Source organism: Saimiri boliviensis, chromosome 1 (assembly GCF_048565385.1).
Source record: "Saimiri boliviensis isolate mSaiBol1 chromosome 1, mSaiBol1.pri, whole genome shotgun sequence".
Classification (NCBI taxonomy): Eukaryota; Metazoa; Chordata; class Mammalia; order Primates; family Cebidae; genus Saimiri; species Saimiri boliviensis.
The window spans coordinates 131,829,045-131,851,206 of NC_133449.1; the positions used below are offsets into that span (position 1 = coordinate 131,829,045).

At 44.5% G+C, this 22,162-nt stretch overlaps 1 protein-coding gene across 3 annotated transcripts in view; it reads right to left on the minus strand.

Moving 5' to 3' along the window:
• Positions 1 to 22,162, minus strand: part of CDH13 (cadherin 13) — a 1,266,064-nt gene that overhangs the window by 105,712 nt on the left and 1,138,190 nt on the right. For all 3 annotated transcript variants that reach the window (XM_074404611.1, XM_074404604.1, XM_003938055.4), the window contains exon 10: positions 19,408 to 19,661. In XM_074404611.1, coding sequence (XP_074260712.1) covers positions 19,408 to 19,661 — 254 coding nt within the window. The remainder of the gene's footprint in view (positions 1 to 19,407; positions 19,662 to 22,162) is intronic.

Here is a 22,162-nt window from a genome sequence, read left to right on the forward strand (position 1 = left end):
AACATTTATTGAGTGCCTATTATTTGCCAGGCCCAGTCGAAGACCAATATGGTCCTTGCCCTCAGGGGCTTACAGTTTAGTGTGGGGAGACAGGTAGCGAATGTACAGGCAAGCAAGCACACTTGATTCTTGTTATTCACCATAGTTATGTGCTTTAAAACTGCTGCATGCTGGGTGCAGTGGCTGAGGCAAGAGAATTGCTTGAACATGAAACATGGAGATTACAGTAAGGCAAGATTCTGCCACTGCACTCCAGCCTGGGTGATAAAGCAAGATTCTGTCTCAAAAACAAAACAAACAACACAAAACAAAAAAATGAGCAAACAGCAAACCATTGCTCTCAGGAAGAAAACACAACTAGGTTCCTGTGAGCCTCTGGTCACAACATTTTTGTCAACTCATCAATACATGACCTGGTTTTATGTGCACTTCCACTTAAAGACACTTTCCTTAACATACATTGTTGATCACTAACATTGCATTCATGGCCAGCAGAGCTGTAACTCATGCCTAAACAAACCTTATCCTAACATGTGTGTTTCTTCTGTAAGGCATGGTACAGCTTTCTGTGCCCAGAGATGCTAGGCAGCACTTGAGCACTGTGCTTTCAGCCACTTCAAACAGCAAAATTGTGAACAAAAAGCACACACACACACACACACACACACACACACACAAACCCACCATGGCACTAAATAGATCACACAACAGGCACTTATTTGTAGTATGAGAGGTGAAATAAGAAGGCAAAGTAAAAGAAGGTCTTGTTTGAGCTCAGTTGTGAATGTGCACATCAAGTGAACACAAATTTTTCCCTGCTCTGCACTCCTCCAAGAAGAACCAAGAAAGCACCATTGTCGGGGCTGCCCCATGTTGGGTGCCACTACTGGGGTTACTACCTGGGGAGCGGGGGGTCTGTCCTGCAGACCTTGACTTAGCGACGGATGAATAGATTCACTTATATCCAGAATACTGTGAATGAGTAAGCTGGGTGTTTGTGGCCACCTACAGACTCCTTGGAGAGTACTGTAAGCAGTTGTGACTACCAGCCCTTCTTAGCCAGTAAGACTCACATTTATTTAGTAAAGTTTAATTGACAAAGGCTTGAGTTGACACCACTAAAGTGAGAAGATTAAAGGACAGATTCTCATGTCTAAAGCAAACACTATTAGCGGGTAGTATTCTTGGTTGAGCTCCCCCTGAGAGAGTTATCTGACTTAAAGGTTAGTTTTAAGACTACATGAGTAAGCAAGTTATTTAGAAAACCCCCACGTACCTTAGCCATTTGCTTTTTTCTTAAATTAACTGAAGTTAAAGGGGATAAGGCTGCCTTTTGCTGAAATGTCTAGTGAAACTATGCTAACTTCATGGCCTTCCAAGAAGGTTTGTGACTATATTCTATAACTTTCTCTAATATTTTTCCTTTAATATTTTTGCCACTACCTTGAGTGAATCCCACACACCATGAATATTGATTTTGGGGTGACAAATACATCTTATTGAGTATGTGAGTTCACAAATACGGAATTCATGAATAATAAGGATCAACTGTCATTCAAGGCAGAGAGAATGATGTTTGCACAGTTCCTGAATGGGAAAGAAGCTTGAGGAAGAAAGGCCATGTGGTTGGAGGAGAGATTGCCAGAGGAGTGAAAGGAGAGGAAGCTCAGTGGCAAGACCAGCCAGGGGGCTTCCTGGGCCAGGGCAGGTGGTCTGGGTTTTGTTTAGTGTGAAATTGGAGGCACTAAAGGGCTTCATCAGGGGAGAGATGGGATCTCAGCTTCAGTTTAAGAAGATTACCCCGATGTGGATGGTGCATTGTAAAAATGGGAGACAAGTTAGGGCAACTATTGTCATCTGGGTGGATGATGTCAGTGGCTTATACTAAGTTTGTGCAGTGCAATTACGAGAACTGCAGAGATTCTAGATATATCTTGGAGATGAAAGCTAGTTGCTGTGTTTTACCAGTGACTAGGTAATCTATGTTTAAAGTATTTGGGAAATATTTACTTTCTGAGCTGTAAGATGTTTCATCTTTATAACTTTAGGCTGAAATCCCAAAATGAGGGCCTGGCTTGCCTCAGCCTAGTCCAGCCCAGGGGGAGTTATGTGAGCCAAGTGCCTTCCCTTGCCCTGATGTTCTGCCCAGAACCACACCCAGTCCTCTGCAAGCCACAGCCCTGTTCTGTAGCATTCTTAGCTCTTTGTACTCTGCAGAGATTTACCTGGCTTCTGCTCCATGCCACCTGTTCCTGCTTTGTGACAGAGACACTCTTTAGTGTGGGAACTGAGTATGCAAATGCTTAGCTCTCACCTCATAAGCACCCGTCCTCACAAAGGACAGCTGGGGACAGTAATGGTGGCAAGCCTGCTGTGGAAGCCATCATGGGCACTGTAGAAGACTCAGATTTGTGGGAGGGATTTGGAGTGAATGTTTCTCATTCTTGGCTGTTCCCTGTCCTTTATCATCCCTCATAGCATCCCAACCCCTCTTGTGAGTCTTGGTGGGAGGCAGTAACCCACTCCCACTCTCTCCCAATGCAGCAGGAGTGGATTTGGGGCATGAGACAACTCCAGCAAACTGGATGCTCTTTCATGAGTGATGTTGGGGTGAGTAGAAGTCATGTTCATTGCATGGGAAGCACAACATGAGAACCTGGCTGTTCTCTCTGTGGTGGTCGCTAGTCCCTCCCTCCTTACTCATTTTTCCAGTCTATCCTCTAGCTTTCTGGCCATTCTGTGATGTCTAATGTCAACCTGGTAAGGTCCTGTTTTATTCCACTTAACATAGTCCATGCTGGTTTCTGCTGCTTGCGACCATGAATCCTGATGGATAGTGGACTAGGAATGATTAGAGGTTCTGAATTGTCATGACCTATTTTGCTCACAGGTGATGGTCTCCTGATTCATTTCACTTCGAACATTTAACTGGATCCTAAGCTTGTTTGGGTTATTTGCACAGCATGATATACTTCGTAGAACATCTTAAAATACTGATAAATTTAACCCCAATGCCCAAACTAGGAACGGTTTAACTAGCAGAAAATATGACTATGTTACATGTGTGCGCTAGAAAAATTACAAAATCAGGCATAACTCCACCAAAGGGCCAAGCTGCAAACCTTCATAAATCAGTTGTTCGAACCCTACCTTTAATAGCAGTTCACCATTCATTCATTGGCACTGTCATCCCTGAGTGCTTGCTTACAAGTAAGCAAAGAGCGATGGCAAAACTTAATATTTACAAACTCCTATCTGCTTCCTAGAATTTTCTCAGGAAGGAGAAAGAGACAGTTATCAAGAGATTTAAGCAGTGAGGTACCTGGGGCTGGCTTGCGGAAAGTAATAAGTAATAAACTAAGCCCATAAGGCATGAAAATCAAAAGTTTTAGAAAAACACCCTATCAGTCTCAAAGAGACATCTTTAGCAAATGATGACACATCATGCTCTTTCTGCTAAAAATGCTAATCAGTTATTTTTTTTTTTTTTTAAGGCAGAGTCTAGCTCTGTCACCAGGCTGTAGTGTGGTGGCATAATCTCAGCTCATTGCAACCTCCACCTCCCAGGTTCAAGCAATTCTCTTGCCTCAGCCTTCCAAGTAGCTAGGACTACAGGTGCGTGCCACCACACCTGGCTAGTTTTTTTGTATTTTTAGTAGAGACAGGATTTCACTGTGTTAGACAGGATGGTCTCTATCTCTTGACCTTGTGATCCAGCCGCCTTGGCCTCCCAATGTGCCAGGATTACAGGGGTGAGCCACTGTGCCTGGCCACTAGTCGGTTAATTTAAGGTCGACGATGTGCCATGTACTGTGTTCTAAACACTTTCTCTGAATTCTTTTCTTCTTTATCCCTCACAGTAACTCCACAACCTAGATATTATTTTCCCCCATTTTTTATGTGGAGAAACTAAGGTCCAGAGAAATTAAAAACCTGCTTAAGGTTACACATCTGGAAGATGGACAAGTGGGGATTTGTGCCGAGGAAGTCTAGCACTAGTTTGGCAGTTGTGGCCACTGGGCTATGTACTTTTTTAAAAAATTGAGATGGAGTCTCACTCTGTCTCCCAGTCTTGGCTCACTGTAACCTCCGCCTCCTGGGTTCAGGTGATTCTCCTGCCTCAGCCTCTTGAGTAGCTGGGACTACAACTGCACACCACCAGGCCTAACTAAATTTTGTATTTTTTAGTAAAGACGGGGTTTCACCATATTGACATATTGGACAGGCTGATCTCAAACTCCTGACCTCGTGATCCACTTGCTTCAGCCTCCCAAATTGCTGGGTTTACAGCAGTGAGCCAATGCATCCGGCGGACTATGTACTTTTCTTTGCAAGGCTGTAAGGGACCAGGGGTCTGTCCTTTCCTGTGCAGCCCCTCTGGGGTAGTTTTCAAAGACAGCCTCAATCTCAAATGGAATTAAAAGAGTCAAGGTCAGTTTCTTTTGCTTCCATAAGGAAAACACATCTTTCAAGTCTAAAGGTCTCTTTTCTCCCACGATAGGTGTGGGAAAATTAGTAAAGTTTGTGATAGAGCTTTGTTCTCTCTAAGGCAATCATAGGAATAGAATGCACAGGGAAGTGGGCATGAAAGACTTAAATTGAAAGAAACCGTGACAGACAGAGACTGTAAAAACATTTACCATCATCAACCCATGCAACAGGTGGATGTCCAGCAGGTAAAGCCATCCCTGCCAACAGATGATGGCAGGAAGAGCGTCTGTGCTATGAAAAGAGCAAGCCTGGAAGAATGCATCCCTAGAGACCTCCTGCAACCTAGAGTCCAGGGAGGTCTGGCTAGACTCCATCCCCATGCTCTTACAGGTATCCAGCAGCAGTGATTTTTATGGTGGCTGTCAGCAGTGAAAGCTGTCATAAATCCATCAACTAAAATCAGAAATGGAACACACAATTTTATTCTGAAAAACAGAAGTCAGAGAGAGCAAGCTATTGGGTTTGGTTGTAATTGCACGCAGAGGGCATGCTTCTCTGACTTCACTTTGCTTTGGGAGGCAGAAGAGCAGAGAGGTGAGGACTGCCATCTTTGAGTCGGATTTCCTGAGTGTGAATCTGAGTGTGAATTTCTTTGGGTAATCTCCTGAATCTTCCTAAGCCTTATTATCTTCCCCTGTATAGGGGGAGTAATCAGAGACCCATAGGGTTGTTGTGAAATGAGGGGTAATTGAATGCAGAAGGCTTGGGGAACAGGGCCTGGGACAAAGTAAATGCCAGCTACTATATTGTAACCTTGGGCAATTTGGTGTGGCTGTAACAGAAAGCGGCTGACCTAGCCTGGCTGTGTTAGGGAAGTGGATCAGACATGCTAGTGAAAGAAGACAGAAGACGCATGGAGCCAGGACAGTCCAGGTCTGATTGACTCCTGGGGAGAGTGTGTGCTCTACCCCGGAGCCCGCGTAGACTCAGGATATACTGATTTGGGGTCTGGCTGCCAAGTTAACAGCATGTGTGGCATGGAACTGTGCGGGCTCAGGGATTCTCAGGAAGCAGTGCCTCATGGCGAACAGTGCCAGGCAGGACCACTCCTCCCAACGGGAGCTTCCCAGGGCGTGGCCACAGGCCTCCTTTCTTTTCTACCTTCGCTTCCGTCTTCGGGGATCATAGTCTCAAGGATTTAAGTTCCATGTGGATGTTGATGACACCCAGGCTTTGATCTCTAGCACAGATGCTCCCTGATACCCAGCTCACCTGCTCTCTACATCTACCTGAAACTCAAGAGCAAGACTGAGTTCCTTTACTTCCCTCCCCCAAGTTACTCCACCACTTCTCCAGGGAACTTGCAAAGCTCATAGATGTGCCCTCTGTGCTTCCAGCTGTTTGGGACAAAAACGTTGGAATCAATCTTTACTCTGCGCTTTCTCTCTCTCTCTCTCTCTCTCACTCTCTCTTACACACACACACACACACACACAGTTGGTTAGCACATTCCTGGCACCAGTACCTTCAAAACATTCAGGTCCTGGGCCAGTGGCTCACACCTATGATCCCAGCACTTTGGGAGGTTGAGGCAGGCAGATCACTTGAGGTCAGGAGGTTGAGACCAGCCTGGCAAACACGGTAAAAACCCATCTCCACTAAAAATACAAATATCAGATGGGTGTGGTGGTGCATGCCTGTAATCCCAGCTACTCCGGAGCCTGAGGCATGAGAATTGCTTGAACCTGGGCGGTGAAGGTTGCATTGAGCCAAAATTGTGCCACTGCACTCCAGCTAGAAAGACAGAGCCAGACTCTGTCTAAAAAATAAAACAACAACAACAGATTGAGTGTCTGCTGCTTCTCACTGCCTGCACTGTAACCATCCCCACCCAGACCCACGTGGCCTCTTACCTGGATGCTACGGCACCCTCCACTCCAGTCTTCTGCTCTGCCTCTCTCTCTCTTTCCCTTAACAGCCTCCCTTTCCTAATCCCACCAGCATGCTTATCACTTTCTCCGTCTTCTCCAGAGCATCAGCCTCATCTACCATCAGCCCCAACTCGCTCTGTGGTGGGCACACTCCTGCACACTCTGCCTGGGTGCCTTCACACCTGCATCCTCTACCTGGACCTCTCCACTCCAGATAACTCTGTGGCTCACCTCCACTTCCTCCAGTTCTTTACTGTAGCGTCACAGCATCCATGAGGCTTGTGCTGACCCCCAATCTAGAGTGATGGCTCCCCTCCTTTCTTCTCTGCTTTCTTTCTTTGCATGAATCACCAGCTACTATGCTACTTATTGAATTTATTCTCTCATTCTTTTTCTCTTCCACAGGAATATGATCTCTCCATGATAACAGATTTGTTTCCTTTTTTTAAGATGGATTTTTGCTCTTGTTGCCAAGGCTAGAGTGCAGTGGCATGATCTTGGCTCACCACAACCTCCACCTCCTGGGTTCAAGTGATTCTTCTGCCTCAGCCTCCCCAGTACCTGGAATTACAGGCATGTGCCATCACACCTGGATAATTCTGTATTTTTAGTAGAGATGGGGTTTCACCATGTTGGTCAGGCTGGTCTCGAACTCCTGATTTCAGCTGATCCACCTGCCTTAGCCTCCCAAAGTGCTGGGATTGCAGGTGTGAGCCACCACTCCCGGCAGACAGATATTTTTATTTGTTTCTGGGGCCGCTGTATCCCCTAATGCCTAGAAAAGCACCCAGTATGTTGTAGGTGTGGGGTGAACGAATGGAGGGATAGGTTCTCCCATCACAGCCCTAGTCTAAATCCTGAGGTCCCCCTAACCACACGTGCAGCCTGCACTCAGGGACCCAAGATTACTTATAGGCAGCCATATAAGGTCGGATCTTCTAGTGAGATTCCTGCCAACGCTATTGGAATGCATGAGGAAATCCCCAAATTAAGCATTTGTAGGAGGACTGTAGTTTAGAGCCTCATCACTTGAAAATACATGCTTTGAGATTCATTTGGAAAGCAAACTTGGAGCAGATGATGAAATGTATTTCTTGAATTAGTTACATGACTCACTGCCTGTGGTTTCATTATCTGTGTTAGGGTTAATGCCATGATAAGCTCCTCGTGCTTGCTGGCTGACTGGTGTTGGTGATTGACAGACAAACTCAGATAATAAATCAGCTGTTTTCCCTATGCAACTGACTTCTGCTGCAATCCTGAAATGTGTGGCTTTCTGAATCAGTGCTGTACTAGTATCTCATGTAGCAACCCTCATCTATTTCAAATGGGTTTATTAAAAATATTTTTTAAAAAGCTAAGTAGATTTAACAGCTTAGAAAACATAGGGCAAGGAACAATATTAACATTAGTCAACATTTTTTATACGGGTTCTGAGAATGCATTTATTAGGCGAACAAGAAGGTCCCTGATAATTATATTCAAATATAGCCAATATGAAACCATGTTTTCAATAATAAAAGACTGGCCTATGGCAAATTTATAACAACATATGTAGATGGATGTTAAAAAGGTGGTTGATTTGTAAAATAGCTTTTCAACTGTTTACCCAAATGGCCAGATGTTTCATATTAACCAAATCAAGCACCTTTAATTGACATTCATAATGAAAGTCTTCAGTCTCTGGATCATTATAAAAGCCAGGAATACATTTTTAGCCAGTGAAGCTCTTAAAACTTTAAAAATCCTGTAGTTTAATTTGTGAGGCTTTGTTTCTCCCAGCATCTTCACAACAGAAAATCTGACCACTAAAACTAAAAGTCATCTGTGCTAATATATTTGCATAAATAATTAAAATTCCACAGTAGAGTAGGCAACAAAATGTATTACTACCATAAACTTACAATGGAAGAACATCACTTTAATTAAAAACCATAAAGGCACCACTATAAACAATCCATTTATGTTTCAAGCTCCGTGTTTGTTGACTTAAGAAAGAAAAAAAATCTTAACTCATTAAAAACAACAACAACAAAAAAATGACCTCACCTCAAATCCTGTTATTGAGGCCAGGAACCACATTTAATTAAGATGAAGTGTTAATAATATAGTTTAGTAGATAAAGGACTTTTCTTAATTTCCCCAGGTAGAAATGTTATTATTTGGCCTTTAACTTCTGATTAAAATTTAAAAGCCAGGAGTCAACCCAACTTAAACTCTGAAATCTGGGAGAAATCCTCCTTCCTTTCAAAAAATGGTAGGCTTCTACATATTTTTGAACTCCTATGTTTCTGAGAATGCCAGTGATGACAAGATTCGCATTTTCAAGAGAGCTGATTTTTGCCTTTACTTCCCAAGGTCTTAGAAGATACAGAATAAAATGTCCCATAGCCAGTCTGTGATGGTTTTTGCTTAATTTCCCATCATCTTTCACTATTTTCTTTGAATGTGCTCCAGTATTAGATTAAACAAGGTGTTAAAGAAAAGGACTTGATGAATCATGGGAAGACCAGCAAGTATGGAAATTGGGCATTTTAACCTATCTTTTGGGGCTGAATTGTCAGTATCCTATGTTGTATTCTTTACCAGTTTGAATGCACGAATGAATTCTACTGTAGAGTTAAAAAGCACCCAGGTCCAAAAGAAGAGGAGGAAGAAAATGACTTAAAAAAGACAGAGCCCCAAAGAAATCAGGACAAAGCAGTTGTAGTTTCAAAGAGATGAGTATCTAATTTGGATCTGATTCAGATATTCTGTGTTCAAAGAATAGGCTCAATTTGGATCAAGGCTTTGGAAGAAGGGTTGACTGATGGATATGGTTCTTTAATGTAACTTTCATGGACTTGGAAAGTTCTGTGAGAGACCCTTCTAAGGTCTCCCTGCTAGGATTAGTTTCCCTTCCTGGGATTGGTTTAAAACAAGGCCAAATGCAAATGTTTTCATGGTTGGTAGACATTAGTCAATGTTTGAAGATTAAAAGAAAACAAAACCTATGACATGGTTTGGATCTGTGTCCTCACCCGAATCTCATGTTGAAATATAATGTCCACTGTGGGAGGTGGAGGCTGGGGGAGGTGACTGGATCACGGGAGTTAACAACATCTGTCCTTGCTGTTGTCTTGGAGATTGTGAGTTCTTGAGAGATCTGGTTGTTTAAAAGTGTGCAGCACCTCTCCACCTGCTCTGGACATGTGAGGTGCTGGCTCCCTGTATGCCTTCTGCCATGATTGTAACTTTCCTGAGGTCTCCCCAAAAGCTGAGTGGATGCTGCCATACTTCCTGTACAGCTTGCAGAACCATGAGACAATTAAATAATTTTCTTTATAAATTATTCAGTCTCAGGCATTGCTGTTCATCAGTTTGAGAATGAACTAATACAAGCTATGTCTACATTTTTTTTTTTCCTAGACAGAGTCTCACTCTATCACCTGGGTTGGAGGGAAGTGGCATGTCTCAGCTCACTTCAACCTCCACCTCCGGGTTCAAGTGATTCTCCTGCCTCAGTCTCCCGAGTAGCTGAGACTACAGGCAAGCACCATCATACCTGGCTATTTTTTTTTTTTTTTTGTATTTTTAGTAGAGATGGGGGTTTCACCATGTTGGTCAGGCTGGTCTTAAACTCCTGACCTCAAATGATCCACCCATCTCAGCCTCTTGAAGTGCTGGGATTACAGGCATGAGCCACCACATTTGGTCAACGTATGTCTACTTAATGTACAAAAGTGTTTGCATACAGTCACCCCCAAGCCAGCCACTATTCATGTACTCTACCTGGTTACTGAGCACTGGTCACACACCAGTTCTACTGCTGGGATTGGGCTGTTTTCAGACATTTGAGCCCTTAAGAATTTCTCTGTCAATGGCGGTCTCACCCCATATTGTATCAAATGTACTAAAATGTACCCACACTAAAAACACATTTTTCCCTTTAAAATGTTTAAAATTATTTTCAAACTTTTGTTTTTGGAATTGTTGTGCTATAAGAAATAGTCTATTAATAATCACTTATAATGTATCTGTCATTCTTGCAAGGTGATTTACAAATACTTTGCAAATATAAAGACACTTTTGCAAATATTACATTTGACTTGCTAAAGTTGTCATGATGCTGTGGGCAGTTGATATTTATTAATTTTAATTTTTCTGTTTTCTTTTTGAATTTTGGAGGCAATAGATTATATATTCAAGTTCCTGACATTTTTGCAGGCACTTGGAAAGTCTGAAGGTCTTAGTCCTGTGGCTAAAGTGCTTAATTAACTAAATGATACTGAGAACGCTCTGGTGGCTCATCAGGGAAGGAGATAAAGACGATTGTTACTCTCCCTGAGCATGAAGTCTAATGGCAAGATGGACAATTACGTCAGGGATTGAGGAAGTGTGAGGACTGGTGAAGTTATACTAAGAGATGCTCAGAAAGCCTTAAGCCAACATCAGAAGTAGGTGCAGTGGTAAGGATGAAGCTCCAGTGTTCTCATTCACTACATTAAGTCAGCCTCAGTATACCCTACTTGTGTGCTTTCCTCCTTTAACCACGGCTCAGGGATGTTCTGCTGTTTTCATCAGTAAAAAGGGATACCAAGATGTTCTCATTTACAGGGTGGCTGTGAAAATACATGAAGACTGGTAACAATGCTGTTGGTAAATTTCTATATAAAAATATTAGGTATTTTAATCATCCTAGCAGCAATATTATTACCATCATTCTCAAAGTCCATGTCTTCAGGGGTTTGTGAAAATCTTGACCTGGTTTGGTCTGGCACCCAATTCCCTAGAGGCAGAGACCTGTGCACAGGCAGGCAGAGAGTGCGGTTTCTGGAGAATCTAGCCATTTGCTGAAAGTGAGCCAGGGATGGTGCTGGGGAAGAGGCAATTTGTGCCACTCGGCTCCCTCTCCTTGGCTGGGGATCATTGGTTCTTAGTTCACAAGGAAGAAATTTATTTCATTCCTTCTTCCCCTCTTCCCTCCCTGTCTTTCTTCCTTTATAGGGACACCATCATTTGCCACAAAAGTTTTTGCTCTTGTGACTGTAAGTTCCCTGGGAGACTACAGACAGACTATTTCTTTCACCAGTGAATACACAGCACCTAGCACAGTGTCAGGCCCACAGCGGGGTCTACATAAACACCACTCCATGAATGAATTAACTATAGTCTATTTGCTCTTTGCTAGCACTAGTCTTCAGCAACATCATCATCTATTATTTTGATTATGCAAATATCTAATATCATGGAATATTTTTTCCCTTTTAAAATTTACCCTGTAGTTATTAAGTAAAAAAGTTCCATTTAAAGATGTGTTCATGGCAGAAGCTGCTATTTACCTTACAATATTCATTTATCCTTAGCAAAGAACCTTGGTTTTAAAAACAGAGCATTTGCTACCCAGTCAAATGACCATATTTCCCATATTCCCTTGTAGCTAGGTGTGGCCACGTGATCAATTCTGGCCAATAAGATTTAAATAAAAATGTGGTAGACTTCCAGAAAGTCTCCTTAAAAGATAGGGAACATCCTTCTTCTTTCCCCATTTCCCATCCTGCTGTCTGGAATGCAGATACGAAGGCTGTAGCACTAGCAACCATAACAGACCATGAGGAAGACGTGCCAGTCTAGACATGGTAAAATGGTGAGCAAGAAGGATGCTGTGTGGGGCCGCGTGGGGCTGCCACTGTTCCGGGACTGCAGTGCCTGCTCTAGACCTACTTTACGTGAGGAAAAAAAATCAACTTCTATCTGCTCTGAGCCATTGTCATTTTGAATTTTCCTGTTATATTCAGCCAGACTTAATCCCCACAGATAAAATACTTGACATATACTTGCAGGGCTCCCTGGATGAATGACCCTTTCCAAAAAAAGCGTTGAGCAGTGATATGAGATTCTACATGGGTAGGAACAATATTTTTCCTCAACGCGTGTCTCCTATATTCAATGTGTAGGCAGAAGTCTCTGCTGCAGAATTGTTTACTATAGATCCTGGGCAAGATGAGTTCTGTCTGAAAAATGTTTGGAATACGAATTGCTACTTGGTTGCCCTTGATCATAGAGAGAATAAAGTGAGTCGTTCCAGGCTATTCAGAAGGATTTAGCTGCCGGCTGCCTCCCTAAGGTAACCAAATAGGGGATCTGATGGAAGGGTTACTTCCCGTGTTTCATTTCACCATTGGAGAAGGTTTATTTAGCAAATGTAATTATTTCCATTTCACATAATTATCTTTGGACTACTCTATTTAAAATTTTATTTTTATTTTTATTTGTGTGTGATGGAGTCACACTATATTGCCCAGGCTGGAGTGCTGTGGCATGATCTCTGCTCACTGCAACCTCCGCCTCCCAGGTTTAACAGGTTCAAGCAATTCTTCTGCCTTGGCCTCTGAAGTACCTGGAATTACAGGCGTATACCACCACGCCCAGCTAAGTTTTGTATTTTCAGTAGGGATGGCATTTTGCCACACTGGCCAGGCTGGTCTGAAACTCTTGATCTCAAGTGATCCACTCCCCTTGGCCTCCCAAAGTTTTAGGATTACAGGTGTGAGACACCATGCCCAGCCTGAGCTACTCTTTCTAACAAGTTCAGTTACATGAGTTCACTCCTCATTAGAGATACTCAAATGTCATCAGGATATTTTACCTAGTGCACCTGGAGGATGGTTGCTACCCTGAAAAAGAATTTTTTTTTTTTTTTGAGCTGGAGTTTTGCTCTTGTTGCCTAGGCTGGAGTGCAATGGCGGTATCTAGGCTCACCGCAACTTCTGCCTCACAGGTTTAAGTGATTCTCCAGCCTCAGCCTCCTGAGTAGCTGGGATTATAGGCATGTGCCACCGTGCCTGACTAATTTTGTATTTTTAGTAATTACAAATTACTAAATTTAGGAATTACAAATTTGTAATTTAATCTCCAACATGCAGATGGGCTTTCTCCATGTTGGTCAGGCTGGTTTCGAACTCCTAATCTCAGATGATCTGCCTACCTCGGCCTCCCAAAATATTTGGCTTACAGGCATGAGCCACTGTGCCTGACCAGAAGCAAGTCTGACTGTCATCATATGTGGAGAGGACAGAGTGGGAACCTGCTCTGTTGTAGGACCTGCCTACATGTACAAGATCTTGGAGCAGAGAAGGACTTTCTAAACTGTGACGCCAATTTAGAAATAATGGAAAGTATGAATTTGACTGCCTTGATATAAAAACAAAGAATTCTGTATATGGAAAAAATCATTAATACCCAGTCATACTTTTGCTCAAGCCAAGAATTTTGAGGAATTTGTCTTCAGAATATCAATGATGCATTAAACAATTTCACTACAAGCATGCCTGCTAATGTTTTACAAAAACTGTAAACAAGTGTAAACAATGTAAATAGTCAACAACAAGGGAATAAACAGATGTGTATATCCCTGTAATGGACTAACAACACACTATTCAGCGATTAAAAATAATGGCCATTTCTTGAGATAGAAAGTTGTTCAGCATATACTGGGAAATAAAAATGGTGAGTTTTGAGAGTGGATAATGCAAGCCAATTTTGATAATGAAAAACAGAACTCACACGTGATTGAGGGAGACAGAGCAAAGCTATGAAAAAGGGATTTCCTCGTTGGACATGATGACAGATACTTTATTATCTGCCTTATTCTTACCTGTCTTTTCAAAAGTTTCTTCCAGAAACTATCTTAGCTTTATAATAAGGGTGAGAAGATAAAAGTCATTAAAAAGAAGAATTTCATCTGTCCCTAGATCACTGCTATTCATTTTGATTTGGCTAACAGCACAATGTGAAGGGTTTTTTAAATGAGTCTTAATAACTCAGGCTTTTTAGTGAGAAGATTCCCTCTGATGCCTGGACATCGCCTGTCTTTAGAGTCATAGGCTCCTTGGAGATGAAGGTTCTCTTTGCTGATCTGAGCATTCCCTGGGAAGATGAGGGGGTGACCAGCTGTGGTCAGCAGAGGAGCAGTCGAGCCTGAGATGTGCATTTATTCACATGAGACAGGAAGCAGTGCAGGAGCTGGACTTAGCCGGAAGCGTGTTCCTACGTTTCAGTGGGGTTGGGGGTGGGGAGAAGGCCTCCTATTCTGACCATGGAAGGAGCCCCCCAGAGACGAGGCAAAAGTGGCTATTAGGCTGGGCAGGCCTTGCCACAGGCTCTCAGGATCCTGGTCTCTCATGGCAGCTTTTAGTTTTGAGGGTCTGGTGAATAATGTGAGATGAGTGGGGATGTGGGAGCTGAATCACAGGGAATGTCAGAAAAGACAGAGATGGTGGGGTGGAGAGAGAGAGGCCGAGAGACAGAGCAAGGAGGAGGAGTGAGGCTGGCTAAGTAGTCAAGGAAGTGACCATGTTCTCGAGATGCAGCAGCAACCATGGTGACTGTACAGCCAACACAGTAAACCTCAGTATTTGCATAGCAACTGAGCTCATTCAAACAAAGCTGACTGCAGTAGGGACTCTCCCCTCCAGAGAACATGCACATTTAATTTTACCTGTCCTCAAACTTGTTGGGATTCAGTTGAGGTGGCTGGCAAAATATTAGGGCAATAATAAGGAAAGTTATAGATTATAGTCTTAAACCTTTTAGAAGGACGAAAGGTTTTATTGGTGCAGGCCGAAGATGGCTGGTCCACTATATTAGGGAAAAGATAGGGATGATAAGAGGCTTTCCCAGGTGAAATCGGTTTACCCCACATCCCTTTGTCTCTACTCTAACTGTTTACTCATGTAAACCTTGTGCTGGATGGTCCTCTCATGGGGAGATCAAAGGGGAATTACCCATTAATGGGGTTTACCCCGGGCCTCCGGAACCTCAAGCTTTTGTCATTCCTACAACCACACTTTAACCATGTTAATTATCCACAGGCATGTTGACTTAGAACCTCTGTTATAAAATCTTTACTGAATAAATGTGTGGATGTACAGGGTGTCTTGGTCAACTGGCAAGATTTCACCCTCTGAAAGCAGCCAATGACTATCCCTAGCCCACGTGAATCACAGAAATAGGTGTGAGAGTGCATTCATTCATCCGTCATCGAGTCAGGGTCTGCAAGACAGACCTCCGCAGGTGATGACTGATGTTTCACAAACTGATGCTTTGCTCATCATAGTCGTGAACAACACAGCCCTGGGTGGAGATTTAAGATGCTAAAGAGACATGCAACATATGAATGAGCATGTACAGCTACTGCACCTGTGCACCCAGAAGACCACCCAGATCATGCTTCCTAGTAATGCCTCTTCCCACCTACTTTTGAATAATTACGGAAGACTCCCATGAAGGGAGCCTCCCTGGTGTGTGTCTTTGCTCCGTGCTGTCTCATCCATATGAGCAGCCCACCCTGAATCCTCTCTCTCAGAGTGTACTGGCTACTCCGCATTGAACTTTCAACATATCCCTTTCTTTGCAATAAATTACTCTATGCTGCACTTCTTTTGCTGTGTGCCTCTTGCTTAAATTCTTTTAAACTAAGAAGACAAGAACAGAGGTATCACATCAGCAGTCAACAGAAGGAAGAAGAAGAAAAAGATATTGGAGATACTAAAATGCCTGATTACTGTTTTGCAGAGGAAGAAGAGAAAGAAGAGTTCTCTTTGAGATAAGTTTCTCCTTCCAGTGCCTGCTCCCTGAAGAATCATTACAACAACAACAGTAACATCACAACTGGCAAGGCCTTTGCATCTGTCTGAGAAGCCTGGGAGCCCAGCATAGATAATTAGATGAGAAAACCATCTCCCACCCTGGCCCCTCTGTGCAGCCCCATTCATCCTCTGCACACACAGCCCCCCAGGGATAGCACTTCTCAGTGTGCAGGTTCAAAGTCTGCAAATAATTAATGAGCCTCTTTTTTCCAAAGAGCTCCTGTGACAATAGCTCAACTTGTAGGTGTTGTTATCCTGGCTTTACTCCAGGAGAGTAGAGGGGCGGAGGGGAAGAGAGGGCAAGGAGGAAAGGGTGAGTGGGAAGAGGGAGGGAGGGAAGGGGAGAAGAAAGGAAGAAGGGAGGAAAGGAAAGGGGTGGAGGGTCCTGCCAGTGCCAGGCTAAGAAAGGATGACTTGCAGCATATGTCTGAGGAGTCAGGCCAGAGAGAGAAACATGTGTGATACACACACATGCACATGTACGCACACATTTACTTTGCTCCAAGGCTGGGAAAGGGATTAGTCCAGCCATCGCTGAGCCAGGCCAATTTGTAAATGCTAGAACTCTTAGGCATACCAGCTGCAGAGACACAGTGCAGCTCTATTTTCTGTGGGGTTCAAAAGGTTGACCCTGGTGCCAGTGGCTCTCTGTTGTTCCTGATTACTCAGCATTTGTTCCCACCTTCTGGGACGAGCCTCCTGCACTTCCTTGGGTAGCTGCCCCTACAGGCCCTCAGAGCTGGGTGCTGGGGTCTGTGGCAGGCTCGGGCACCAGGACTCATCAGCACAATCTGCTCTGCTGCTCTATTGCTTGGTTCAAAAGGGCGTGCTCGTGGCCCAACCTGGGTCTTGAGCTGGGCTGCTGATTAGGAAGGAAGATATTGCTTTCTGTTGGTAGGATCAAGGACAGATGTTGCTGGTGCCTCTTCTCTTTACGGATGTGCAAATACAGCTGAGGATGGAACCAACCCAGGGGAAAGCAGAGCCAGACATGGAGAAGGAATATGGTCTGAGCACCTGAATTCTATCATGTTGGAGGCCTTCACTCTCATGGACTTTTCCATTAGGTATGCTGACCCATGTAAGTAACAAGGACCCCTCTATGGCATAAATCACTGTGAGTTGGGTCCTGGTTACTTGTGATAGAAGGCCACACCTGTAATGATCACACTTGCTAGAGAAACAGGAAGGTCCTCAGAACTCTGTGAATTCCAGCTTCGCCCCACGAGTCTCACCTCGAGTCATTTCTAGGTTGCTTTCTCTGACCTCCTCCTTCTCTCGCATAGGGGTGGGGTTAAGACCCTTGTCTCCCAGGGCTATTTAATAGTTACCTGACCTTTGCTCTCCACAGCCCAAATCCTGGCCTGGATGCTCCTGAATGTCTCGGCTTTCCCAGGTACCCCTCCTTCCCCAAGCTGGAATCCTGTTTCTAGCTCCATTTGCTGGGACAGACTGCACCTATGGCCTGCCTCCAGCAGCACACTCCATTTGCCAGACAGGATTTTCTTCCCTCCTTCTCAGTCAGCGGCCTTCTGTGCTGTGTGTCTGGGAACAGCATCCCAGTTAATCAATAATCCAGGTGCCCCAAGCAGGGAGGTGCATGACCCCAGCTCCAGCAAGGAGCCACCCTGGGAATGTGACCACGGGCTGAGCAACACTAGAACAGAAAACGGCTGGAGCTGGCTTATTTTCCCTGTGAAATCCTGAACTGCAAGCCTGTCTTCCTGTGACCTAGAGCCTGAAGGATGCCCTAGCTCCTGTGCTATCTCAAGCAGGTTCTTGATACTCTTCCATCATATATAATATCCATAGGGTCTTCCAGCGCATTCATTCTCTCTTTGCCCAAGTCAGCAGAGCTAGTCTTCATCAAAAAACCCAGTCTGACCTTCCTCTCCCACTGTCTGTCCTATCTTAGTGGTGATGTCTAATCCTAGGTCTCAGACACCCCTCCCATTGCATTAACCCTTTCATGACTGGCAGCATCCCAAGTTGTACCAGCAATGTCAGGGACCCAGGGTCCACAAAATCAACCAGCTTTAACTCATTTTATTGCCCGCAGGATCCCTGCCTTCACCTCCAATTGTAGAAATACAAGACGACAGTTAAGCTCACCTGGAAACATCCTACCTTTGTCCCACTACCCTGCAGTCAACTGTTAAGCTACTAGCTTTCCCATCTAAGTACTTAAGGAAGTCTTTCTCTTTGATGTTTAAATTGCATGTTTCCATTGCCAGATAGCAACAAGAAAAAAAAAAAAAAAAAAGAAAAAAAGAACGGCTATTTCAGATTCACATTATTATAGGATTTGGTATTATTTCACATGTTTGTCTAGTTCATCTGGCATTCAGAAAGTTTAACTGTAAAAATAAATTCACTTCTGGGGTTGGAAAATAACTTTTGCTTTTTCTCTGCCAGCTTGCTCCAAGGTAAAGTGGTTGACTCAAACTCTGTTGCATATTTCCAGGTGTTCCAAATCAGGAAAATCAGACACTTGTTTATTGTAAGTGTGTCCAATACCTGATTATTTGTACCTCATATGAGAAGATTAGATTTTGGAGGAGGAAGATTAATAACTCTCTTCTGCAACGACGGGCATGCACTTGGATCTGCAGGCTGATTTAAATTTATTGAGAAGTAACGTACCAAGGAGGGTGCCTTTTATTTGTGAGCATTCGATACACCATGGGTAGATAGCGGTCATTTAATTAAATCTCATTATGAAAATGCCTTCTACCTAAACACTGGGCGGAGCTTAAGAAAGAAAGACAGAAACTTCTGAAGACATTACTATTATTATTAATTTTTGCCTGCTCCTCATCAGGCAAAACGCCAGTCTCAATGGTCTACTTCCAAGCACCAGGAAGTGACTTTGCTTCTTCCTCTTCTGACAGCTCAGAGTCAGCAAGCATTTAGCAGCCAAGAGGAGGATGGACTTCACAGAGTGTCCTGTTTCCATCCTGATTCCTCTGCCACCAAGCTGGGTTGCTTGAGCAAGTTACTGAACCTCTACAAATCTGCCATACCTGTATCTGTAAATGGAGTTTGCCCAAACCCTTCTCTTAAAGCAGTCCTAATGACAAAACAGGCAATTTCCTGAGAGGCATGAGGCCACCCAGTGTGGCTCCCTTCGCTCTGTGCTCAGGGACAGCAGACCTGGCTGGTCATTTCGGAACACAGCACTGAAGCTACTCTCCTCCCAGGCCGGACTCAGGTGAGAGCACTGTCCTCACCAGAGAGCCCGGCCCCCTGCAGCCATCAGCCACAACCTCCTCTCTATGACGCTTTCCTCCCACTTGCTGGGATTGTTAACAAGTTTAATTTAATGGTATCTGCTCCTGACAACCAGCTTCTATGACTGGAAAGGAAAAGCAATTCCTGCCCACCTCCCGTCTGCGGTTCCGGAACCACTCACCCACCTGATGGTTTGGTGCTGCAGGGAGTCGGGGTCTGTGGCATTCACTGTCAGCAGCACGCTGCCCACAGAGATGTTCTCCTGTCTGGTCACCATCATGGGGTCTGGGTAGAAGACTGGGCCCTCGTTGACATCCAGGACGGTGATGTGGACAGTTGCTGTGGAGCTGGGGCCGTAGGAGACATCAGGTACGAGTGGGTCTTCATTTTCTACTTTGATCAGCAGGGTGTGAAAGGCGGAAATCTCATAGTCCAATGGCTGGAAAGCAGACAGAAGGGTCTCAGGATGCACACCAGCCACAGAGGGCAGTGGTTTGCATAAACTCCCTCTCAAATTCCATGAGCAACAGTGGGCCTTCAGGGATGGAGCTGGGCTTTGGAGGCTAAGCCTGTGTAACAGGGGTGCTATCTTTAAGATGAAGAATATGAAACATGAAAATGTGCCCGAGTGCAGTGGCACATGCCTGTAATCCCAGCACTTTCAGAGGCTGAAGCAAGTGGATCACCAGGTCATGAGTTCAAGACCAGCCTGACCAAGGTGGTGAAGCCCCATCTCTACTTAAAATACAAAAATTAGCCGGGCCCTGTGGCGGGTGCCTGTAATCCCAGCTACTAGGGAGGCTGAGGCAGCAAAATCACTTGAACCTGGGAGGCAGAGGTTGCAGTGAGCTGAGACTGCACCGTTGCACTCCAGCCTGGCAAGAGTGAGACTCCATCTCAAAAACAAACGAACAAACCAACCAACCAAAAAAACCATGAAAATGTGAGATTAGGTATGGATTTTTCTTTTTTTTTGATTGAGAAATGAATGACAACACATGACTTGAGCCTTAGTGAGCCTCCCTCTGAGATCTCTTTAGGCAACTCCCTGGCAATGCTGACGCTTAAAGCCTCCCTGCCTGGGACTTGAAACGCCACACCATTGGGCTCTGGTAAATGACACCCCAAAGCCCAAGCCTCAGTAGCTTTATGGCAAGATAATCCTACCTCTGTTATCACTGTAGATCACACGGAACAGGAAAACTAAGCTTTCATTTTTTTTTTTTTACTTATTTTCCAAATCTTATCTTGAATTGTATAAAGTTTCATCTTTAATGTTTCTCACTCACTTGCCATGAAGTCAACAGGTCTCCACACACCTTAAAATGTAGCCTGGGCTCACAGTCTCTAGTAGAAAGTAACGTGGGGAAAGAACTTGAGAGTCTGAGCCATGTGGGAGCTAAGCCTGTGGGCCCTGCCCCATCTGAGGGCATTTGAAAATGTATGGGAGTATTTTCAACTGACTTGAGGGCTCCACAGCCATTGACTTGGCAGGGGACAGTAAGAGCAGACTTAAAGTCTGGATAGGACAGTCACAGTCCCACACAACGGTGGATTGCCCTACCCCAGTGTCAATGGGCAGCCCTGATGAGGACCACTCTAGGTGACTTTGCAAAGGGGGCTGATAGTGTACCCACCTCCCCCAGCCACTGTGTGGACTAAACCAGAGGATGTCAGAGAAACTCCATGATAAAATTAGCAATACAATGGTGCTGCCAATTGCGTGTCTGTCACTTTCTTTCCCAACCACGAGAGCACAGGATGAGGTGAGAGCAGCATTTCCCAGAGTCGGGCTCTGCCAGGAGTGCATGGGGGAGACATTTAGGTAAGATGACGGCATGCTGCTTAAATATCAGGTTATTTTCCTAATGTTTACTGGAACAAGTAGCTAACCCATCAGACCCATGCCATCATGGATATTCTTGCAAGAAGGACAAGACTAAATGAGTCAAGAGACTTGATTTACACTCAACTTAAAGTAAGCAAGGACAGTTGTAGAGGCTGCCGTGGACATGGGAAAATGAAAGCACAGATGAGGACTGCTGCCGCTGGGGAAAGAGCTGACACCGAGTTGGAAATGGAATCTGGCAGGCTGGGTCAGAGCGTCTTTAGGCAAATGAAGTCACTTTCATAATAATTACAGCTGACATGTATTCAGCGCCAAGCACTCCACGCATGGGAGAGTGCATGCGTACACACGCACACTGGAAATGCTTCCTGATTGTAACTGGACTTCCTCTCTTCACCTAGAACAATTCCCAGCAGGGTTAGTATTAGGATTTTAAGACTTAACCAATGCAAAGCTCTTAGTGCTGAGTGGCTGCATGCTGGTGTTTCAGTTCAATCCCTGTTACACAGGAGTCAGTTACCATTCTGTCCTCCTTTCTATGAATCCTAATAACAGATCTCTGTCCATCCCAAGTGACGCCAGAATATGCAACCTCGGTAAAGTAAACTTCAAACCAGGGCCAGGGAGCTGCCATACTTGGAAAATACAGCTATTCATCTCAATTAGGATCCCAGAGAGGACAAAGCCTTTGGCTTACTGGTTTGTGTTAACACTGAGGGTACGTCCCCTGAGCTGCAGTGAGATGCTGAGCACCCCAGTCTCCCAAGGGCCATCGCCACCCCACACTAGCACTAATCACAATCCTGGCCTAGTTTGGTCTGACATCCGATTCCCCAGGGCCACAGACCTATGCACAAGCAGGAGGATAATGGGGTTTCCGGGGAATACAGCCACCTGCTGACAAGTGAGACAGTCAAGATGCTGGGAAATAAGCAATTTGTGCCGCTCCGCTCCTTTTCTTCGGCTGGGGACCACTGGCTGTTTTTTCCCAAGGAAACAATTCCCTCCCTCCCTCCTCTCCTTCTTTCCTGGGAACATCATTATTTGCAGCAAAAGTTCTTGCTCTTATAACTATAAGCTCCCTGGGAGGC